At 32.7% G+C, this 8,983-nt stretch overlaps 1 protein-coding gene across 1 annotated transcript in view; it reads left to right on the forward strand.

The window, feature by feature from the left end:
• The window catches only part of LOC116852735 (leukocyte tyrosine kinase receptor-like), a 360,643-nt gene that overhangs the window by 21,563 nt on the left and 330,097 nt on the right, over positions 1 to 8,983 (forward strand). The window contains exons 4-5 of the mRNA XM_032833366.1: positions 3,771 to 3,957; positions 4,041 to 4,188. Of these exons, the coding sequence (XP_032689257.1) occupies positions 3,771 to 3,957; positions 4,041 to 4,188 (335 nt within the window). The remainder of the gene's footprint in view (positions 1 to 3,770; positions 3,958 to 4,040; positions 4,189 to 8,983) is intronic.

Consider the following 8,983-nt stretch of genomic DNA (forward strand, 5'->3'; position numbering starts at 1 on the left):
GAGCACCTGCCCATTTTAGTGCTACTGTGCGCAATTACTTGGACCAAAGAGCGCTGGATAGGCCGAAGAGGTCTTATCGCATGGCCTCCCCGGTTACCAAATTTATCTTCGCTTGACTTTTTTTTATAGGGGCATATATGAAAACTCTCATTTATGAGACACCTATTGAAACAGAAGCAGAATTGGTAGCTCAAATTACTGCTACATATCAGGTTCAGAATATTCCTGCAATCTTCGAGCGTGTGAGACAATCAATGTTTCGACGATGTCATCTTTGTGTTGGAGTAAATGGAGGAATTTTTGGACATTTATTGTAAATTGAGCTAATCAATTGCGCATTTTTGTTCCGTTCTTTTGTTCATTGTTTTTTTGAAGATTGAAATATAAATGTGTAATTGAAATAAACTTAATTTTTCCACTTATATGTTTGTCTTTTATTAAAATCATAAAATTCCTATTTTGTACCCTGTAGTATTAAAACGAAGCGTCGTAGAGAAAAACATTATTAACAAAATATGTTCGTTTTTATATCCTCTATTTCCCTTCACAGTTTGTCGGTCTAATTTTTTTACACCCTGTACACACACACACACAGGGTGTCTGACTCGTACCGTAGCAGAGTTAATATATATCTAGAATAGGTCGGGGTGAGTAATGGAATTGGTATCTTTTTTTAAACAACCACTTGAAATTTTGAGATATTAACAATGAAACATTTTTACCGAGCGGCAGCCTACTGGCCAATCAGCCAGTATATGCGCTGCGGTGAGACAAACGCTGTACGCGCTGTACCATCGGCATGACAGACTAGCTGGCTCAGCCTCCTAGCAACGCGTTTTTGTCGTTACTAGGGGGCTGGGCCGGCTAATCTGTCATGCCGATGTTACAGCGCGTACAGCGTTCGTCTTACTGCAGCGCTTGTGCTGATTGACCAGTGGGCTGCCGCTCGGTAGAAATCTTTCATTGTTAAAATATCAAAATTTCACGTGGTTGTTTAAAAAAAGACACCGATTTCATTACTCATCCCAACCTATTCTAACTATATATTAGCTCCGGTACGGTATGAGTCAGACACCCTATATATACATGGTGTTTCACTTTAAGTGAAATGGCCGACTATCTCGCGAATCGATGATTTTATTGAAAAATTTTTCCAACGAAAGTTGCATGGCTTGAAGGGTGACACATGATGAAAATGTGGACTTGACCTTGAGTGACCTTGTCAAAATCAGGTCAAGGTCATTAATGTCTTTTTAAATAAAAATTCCTATTTTTTACTACATATTCTTGTAGCTTATCGCGAGAGTTTTCCAAAACACTATAATAAAGTTACGTTTCATTGAGTACTTTCCGAGTTATGGAGTTTGAAAGTTATAGTACCGCCGGTGTTATCCATGTACGCATGCGCGTGTGAGCGGGATTTTTACGCGCGCGCGTCTGCGCGATCTATCCGTATATGCTTGACATACGCTCACGCATGGAATTGAGTCAAATTCTTCCCAATTGAACGATTCAACTTTCCTTTTTTTTTCGTATAGCTTTTTCTTTTTATTTTTTTACTTAGTGGGCTACTAAGTTTTTAGGCTAGAGTATTTTTACTAAGTGTGCTTTTTCAAAGTTTTTTTTAAATTGGTCTCTTACAGTTAAAATGAAATCGTTGATATTATTCTTGTGCTTGGTGAAGCTGGACGAAATTATTGTACAGCAGAAAGATTGTATCGTAATAGATATCCGTTTAGACGACATCCAAATGCAATGCAGATAAGAAGAATTTTATTACGAGAGCGTAGAAGAATCCGTAAGAGAAACCGCAAGCAAATAAATACTGAAGATGACGTTAATAATCCGCGTGTATTAGCATTACTAGCAATGATAAACTTGAATCCTCATATTTCGACTAGAGAACTGCAGCGTAATTTAGGAATTCCTTATGTCACTGTGCGGAGGATTTTACAAAGACATAAATTCCATCCCTATCATATCACTTTAACCCAAGATGTAAGTGAAAATAATACGAGGCTAAGAAGACAATTTTGTCGTTGGACATTACGAATGATAAGAGAAGATCCAACTTTTTCCAGTATGTTCTCTTGAGTGACGAAGCCTCGTTTCATAATAATGGGCAACTCAACTGGCATAACTGTATTTATTGGTCCACATACAATCCTCACTGTACTCAACGTGTTGTTAATCAACATCGTTGGAGTTTAAACACTTGGTGCGGAATTATAAATGGATATTTGATTGGTCCATACTTTTTTGATAATCGCTTAAATGGGGAAACTTACCTTTCTTTCTTGCAGAAAAAATTGTCTGAGCTTTTAAAAGAGGTTGATCTTGCTACTTGACAAAAAATGTGGTGGTAACAAGATGGTGCGCCATTCCATTCTCATCATATTATGATGGAATACCTCAATAATACCTTTCATGAAAGATGGATAGGGAGGTACGGATATATTCGATGGCCTCCACGGTCTCCTGATTTAACTTCGTGTGATTTTTTTTGTGAGGCTACATAAAAAATATTGTTTACAAAACTCCGCCGACATCTGTAGAAGACATGAAAAATCGAATAACTAATGTTTGTCGTAGCATTCCTCAAAATATTTTAATTTCAATAGTAGAAAATTTTGAGAAACGGTTGAGACTGTCTGCAAGAAAATGGAGCTCCATTTGAACATCTTATCAACGGCTAAAGACGTATTCGATTTAATCTTGCTTTAGTTGGCCGGATCAGTGATCGGTCTTGCTTTAATTAGTCGGATCAGTAATCGGTCTTGCCTTAGTTGACTGGATCAGTGATCGGTCTTGTCTTAGTTGGCCGGATCAGTGATCGGTCTTGCCTTAATTTTCAAGCTCTATAACTCGGAAAGTACTCAATGAAACGTAACTTTATTTAGTGTTTTGGAAAGCTCTCGCGATAAGCTACAAGAATATGTGATAAAAATAGAGTTTCCGTTTAAAAAAACATTAATGACCTTGATTTGATTTCGACAAGGTCACTCAAGGTTAAGTACACATTTTCATCATGTGTCCCCCTTCAAGCCATGCAACTTTCGTTGGAAAAATTTTTCAATAAAATTATCGATTCACGAGATAATCGACCATATCAGTTAAAGTGAAACACCCTGTATATACTATAAGATAGGGTTACTTTGTGACTGTAGGGGTTACTTTGTGACACAGTGACTGTTGGTCAATAGTGATAAAGTGCTTCCGGCTGCAGCCCATAAATGGCATTGTGTGTTGGACAAGATTTTGGCGCAAATTTTAGCTTTCCTCCCTTATAGAGATATCATACTAAGAATCATTGATAATTACTTATTATCCAGTATTTTTAATACTAAAAATAAGTAATTATCAATGATTCTTAGTATGATATTTCTATGAGCTGTTATCATTGTCATGGAGTGAGATTTAAAATACAAAAAAATGTCACTGTGTCACAAAGTAACCCCATCTTATAAGAAGATAAGGAACAAAGTAACCAATATAAGGTATATAAAAAGATAAGGAATAAAATAACCAATATATTCATTGCAAATTATACTTATTTACTATATTTTTGGAAATTCAAGTTTTAGTTGTGCATTAAAGTAACCAATCAAAATCAGTATGGCAGTCATTTGTTAACACTTTCAATGCTAATCTAATCATTTATATCTATTTACGAAGATTTTTGTAGAAAGTATTGAAAGTATTAATTAACTCGTATACCATGCTATCGTATGTTTGTTGTTATCAGTCATCAATCTTCCGTACTGCTTCAGTTATCCGAATTACAACCTGCGGCGCTACTGGCAGAACAGGTCCGACTGCTGAGCAGTGCGCTGAAGAATACAATGGAACCGACGTGGAACTGATCATACCATCGCCGATATCGGAGCAGGAGGTCACGCCGGCCCATAATCTGAGCGGTATGCAACGGTGGACAGCGCCTCGCGGCGAATACTATACGTTAGTACGAATAATTTATGATATGTTGCGTAAAAGACTACTGTCGCGATTTGCTCGACAAATAAATTAATCTCTGAAAACAGTCTGATCGTGGTCGGGGCACGTGGTGGAATGGGCTCCGGCGGCATGGGCACTACTTTCGGTGCTCTTGTTCGTGGTGTAATCGAGCTACAGAAGGGTGACCAATTGTACTTCATAGTGGGTCAAGAAGGAATGAATGCGTGTGCTAAGGTAAGTTGTCAAGAGAGATGATTTATTGAGATATTATGTTAATTGCCACGTTGATTTTTATTGATTATTCCACTTATTAACAATGCCGAAATATTTAAATCTTTAATTCAAATTTGAATCTTCAAAGATATAGTAAAGCAATTTATACTTCCTATCGAGCGATGAAAATATTTCCGGACGATTAAATATCTCGCAAACAATACATTTTAAAAAAACAATGTTTCCTATAAAAGTTGTAAAGTTTTAAGAGATCTGTTTGATTGTATTATTCCAGCGAATCTTTCTGCTTCTTAAGCTCTTGGGGTCTACAATAAGCCATTAAACTTAAGCTTTTAAGTTTGAAACTTTAAGAAATTGACCAATTACTATTAGTTATTTTCCTTATATTTGACTGTGATTTCTTACAGCTTCAGGCTTAAAGCTTAAATTTTATGGCTTAAGTTCTCATTGCAGATCTAATTTTATGGAAATTTTATAAAATATCTTAAGTAAAAATGAAGTTATATAACATCTTTTTGGAAAGCACATAAAAATAAGCAAGTTTTGTCTAAAATATTATTCGTTATCAAATATTTTTTAAGATATACAAGGTAATTGTTACAATGCGTGTGATATGAGTATACAAAAAATTACGAGTCAATGGAATACCTCGTATAAACAATATATTTTTTAAATAAAATATTTACTACAAAATTGTAAGATATAAAAACTTTATATAACTTTTGTTTTAAAAAATATATTGTTTTAAAAAAATGTATTGTTTTAAACATATTGTTTTAAAAAATGTATTGTTTACGCAATATTCAATCGTCCCGGAACATTACCACCCTGTATATCCATTAGTTCGTTTCATTGGTTCCCTCCATCAGTTATTCTAGTAACTGGATTAACAAGAGACATTCCGCAACGCGAAAATTTAAAAAATCTGAAACTTAGCAGAATTGTAGATCAGAAAACCTGATAACAAAACAATTTTTTATTGGTACCCGTTTTTAGTTTTAGAGGTAAAAACAGCCCCTTGAAAGAAAACCAGTACGTATATCTATAAGCAAATATTATCTGAACTATTAGCGATATGTAAAAATATTTACAATAAAAGTTTCATAATTTTGATAACACTTTATGCGAAAACATTTTAAAATTTTTTAAAAATTTTATATTTTTTTGAAAATACCACTTACATATTTTTTCCAACATTTGAGATTCGTTTTGTGACGAAATTAAAGCTTATTTTATATTAAATTCAGTCATATATAATAAAATTATATTATTGGGAAACGCATATTTAAAAAATAAATTAAAAGCAGCTTTATACGCATGTTACCCGTATCACTCTTAAGCCGGCATCAGACTATTGTTGGTTGGATTGCGATTATTTGGCTTCAGTGATCTCGAGTTTATCGAGAAATATTAGCCTTTGTCGTTACAGATTTTTTTGTTAAACTGTGTTATCAATTATAAATAGAAATATATTTTTACATAGAATTATATTACAACAAAAAAATACAGCAGTAAAATAAATAATTGCACTAATATATTATAAGCAATTGACTACTTATGAAAATAAGTATCCTTACAAATAATCCAACAAATATCTAAAATATATTTCAGGGATATCGTATATTCGGGAAAAGAAGATTATATATAATTATATATGATTATATATGAATTTTGTCCATATAAGTGACATTATATATGATCATATCTAATTATATATGTCTATATATAAAACGAAAATTATCAAATAAAAAAGGAAAACATAATTTGATTCGATTAAACGTCGACATCATAGGCTACCATAAACAATTAAAAACAAAGCATTTATTTAAATTGTATCTTCACAATAGTATTCTTTTCAATGTCGACATATATAATTATACATGATCATATATAATCATATATGGATAAAATTCATATATAAACTTTTTTTTCCTGGGTAGATATGATATCTATAGGATATTCTAAGATATATTTTATGGTACTTATTCTGTATGGATTTACATTAGTGGATGCATAATAAAATAATTATTACCAAATTATTACGCATTGTATGTCTTTTTATTATTGTCTATAATATGTATAAACTCTAAATAATATTTATACCAGGTGTAGAAGTATGAAACCGGAATTTTTTTATACAAATAAGACGTCTGTTGTTCGAAAGTGATAAATAATACTTTATTCAAAATAATTTCCACTGTTTTGAACACATTTTTCCCACCTCTCTGGCAGTTTATGAATGCCGTGCCAAAAAAACTTTTCATCTTTTGAAGCGAACCAGTTATCTAGCCATTTTTCCACATTTTCATACGAATCGAAGCGTTGGTTAGCGAGAGCGTGTCCTAGCGATGCGAACAGGTGATAATCGGACGGAGCCAAGTCTGGAGAATAAGCCGCATGCGGTAGTAATTCCCAACTGAACGACTCGATCGTTTCCTTGACCCGTTTTGCTGTATGTGATGGGGCATTATCATGGAGCAAAATGACATTGTGTTGCCTTTTTGCATATTCTGGTCGTTTTTTAGTCAATGTTCGATTTAAATCGATCATTTGTTGTTGGTAGCGATTAGTATTGACGGTTTGACCAGGTTTCAGCAGTTCATAGTTCATAGTTCATAGTTCATAGTTCTTCGTTCCTCACGTCAAAATCACCACTTTTGAATTTTTTAAACCACTCGAAACACTGAGATTTACCAAGAGCATATTCACCGTAAGCTTCGACAAGCATTCGATGTGATTCTGCAGCAGTTTTCTTTAAATGATAACAGAAAATCAATGCTGTCCGCAAATCATAGTTAGTAGGCTCGAAACGTGACATGTTTAAGGTTATACAAAAATATACTAGAGAATGAAAGTTGGGGTTATGTTTGTTGACAATATTCGTCAGCTGTTAGGAGAATATAATAGCGCGGCAGTAGCGGTCTTACGGTCACTAAACTGAACGCTGGCACCATTTATAGGGGAATTCCGGTTTCATACTTCTACACCTGGTATATGGTAAATATCCCAATAGCCGGACATTTAAGGGCGTAATGGTATAATTGTTTAATTTTATAAAATTATATAATATTTAATAATGTAAATATATAATTAATTAAAAGCTGAGACTTTAAGTATTATTAAAATATAAAAGACAGTAAAATTATCAGAATTATTTAAAACATAATCAAAATTTGTAAGAGTAGGAATATACAATATTCGAATAATATTCCTATTGCTAAACCCATTTGACCCAATATCCGAACATAATAAATAAAATAAAATTACAAATAAAATCGTCATATTTTGATTAATTTTTTTTATTTTTATCGTTTTTCATGTCTTCCAAAGCAGCATTTTGTGTATATGACTCGTCCTTTTGTGTATATGACTTTTTTCTTATGTTTTTTGGCATATTTATGATCCTGTAAAAAAGTTATAATTCATACGGTATTAATGCAAGTAACACTGCGAGGTTATATTTTAGAGGCTATATCCCTAGTAGAGCACAGTTTATTGTGCCAATATTGGCAACGCGTTGAATTCCCAATATTGGCTCACCATTACAAAGTAGACCCCAAGAATTTTATAGCCACCCACATAGCACGTAATATTACAGTAATTTTACAATATCACAATAATATTTTATATTATAATGTAATATTACAGTAATATTATTGATATGTTACTTTGTAATATTGCACAGTAATATTATAGTAATGTTGTTGTATAATATATTAAATCCTAAATAGCAAGATAATGTCAAATAACATTTTCATTACGTCATTAAAATATTATTAAAACGTCATGTAATGTTATATGGCACGTAATCGTATTGAAGTATGAATAATATATTTCAAAGGTAATATATTATTTTGTAATATGACAAATATCTTTTGTTAATATTATTCACAAGAGGAACTTCCTCTCTTCAGATCACTGATTTTGTCGAACTTTTAATGGAATATAATATTGGTATAGAAGTAACAAACGCTATTTGGGAATTATTCTCAACCGTTTACGAGAAATTGCGGTTTGAAATTTAACAAGTTCTCTTACTTCTATTATAGTAGAACAGGTATCGAGCAGCGGCGTAGCGCAGCGAACTAGGCGCTACGCTACAAGTCTGAACGTTAAGTTCCGAGTTGGTTCGAATCCAATTCCAGTTAAGTTTTCTTTTTTATACAGTTCTTTATTGGTACGAATAAAAATATATAACATATACAATAAGATGCAGACAAATCCTTTATACAATCGAACATTTTTATTATAATAATGATTGTGATATATTATAATAATATTACTGTAATGCGTTTTCGCGGACATTATAATATTACTGTGATATCTCAGTAATATTACAGTAACATTTCTGCTACATTTCATTGTAATATTGCAATGGAAATGTGATATTACTGTAATATTACTGTAATATTACGTGCTATGTGAGCAATATTGGATTCCCAATATTAGACCAATATTGCATTTCAATTATTTAGCCAATATTGAATTCCCTATACTGGGCCAATATTGGATTTTAAGTAATGGACCAATATTGAATTCTGAATATAGCATCTGTATTAAATTCCGAATATTGGGCTAATATTGGCAACACACTGAATTCCCAATATTAGCTCATTATTACAAAGTAGACTCCTAGAATTTTATAGCCAATATTGTATTCCCAATATGAGACCAATATTGCATTCTAATTGTTTGGTCAATATTGAATTCCCTATACCGGACCTCTAGATTATAAGTCTGTTGCTTTAGGCACTACACCACTTCTTCGATCGATATAAACATTTTGTGCATTTTG

This window comes from Odontomachus brunneus, unplaced genomic scaffold (genome assembly GCF_010583005.1).
Source record: "Odontomachus brunneus isolate Ranch 3 - 2012 unplaced genomic scaffold, Obru_v1 Obru_scaffold_253, whole genome shotgun sequence".
NCBI classification, from domain to species: Eukaryota; Metazoa; Arthropoda; class Insecta; order Hymenoptera; family Formicidae; genus Odontomachus; species Odontomachus brunneus.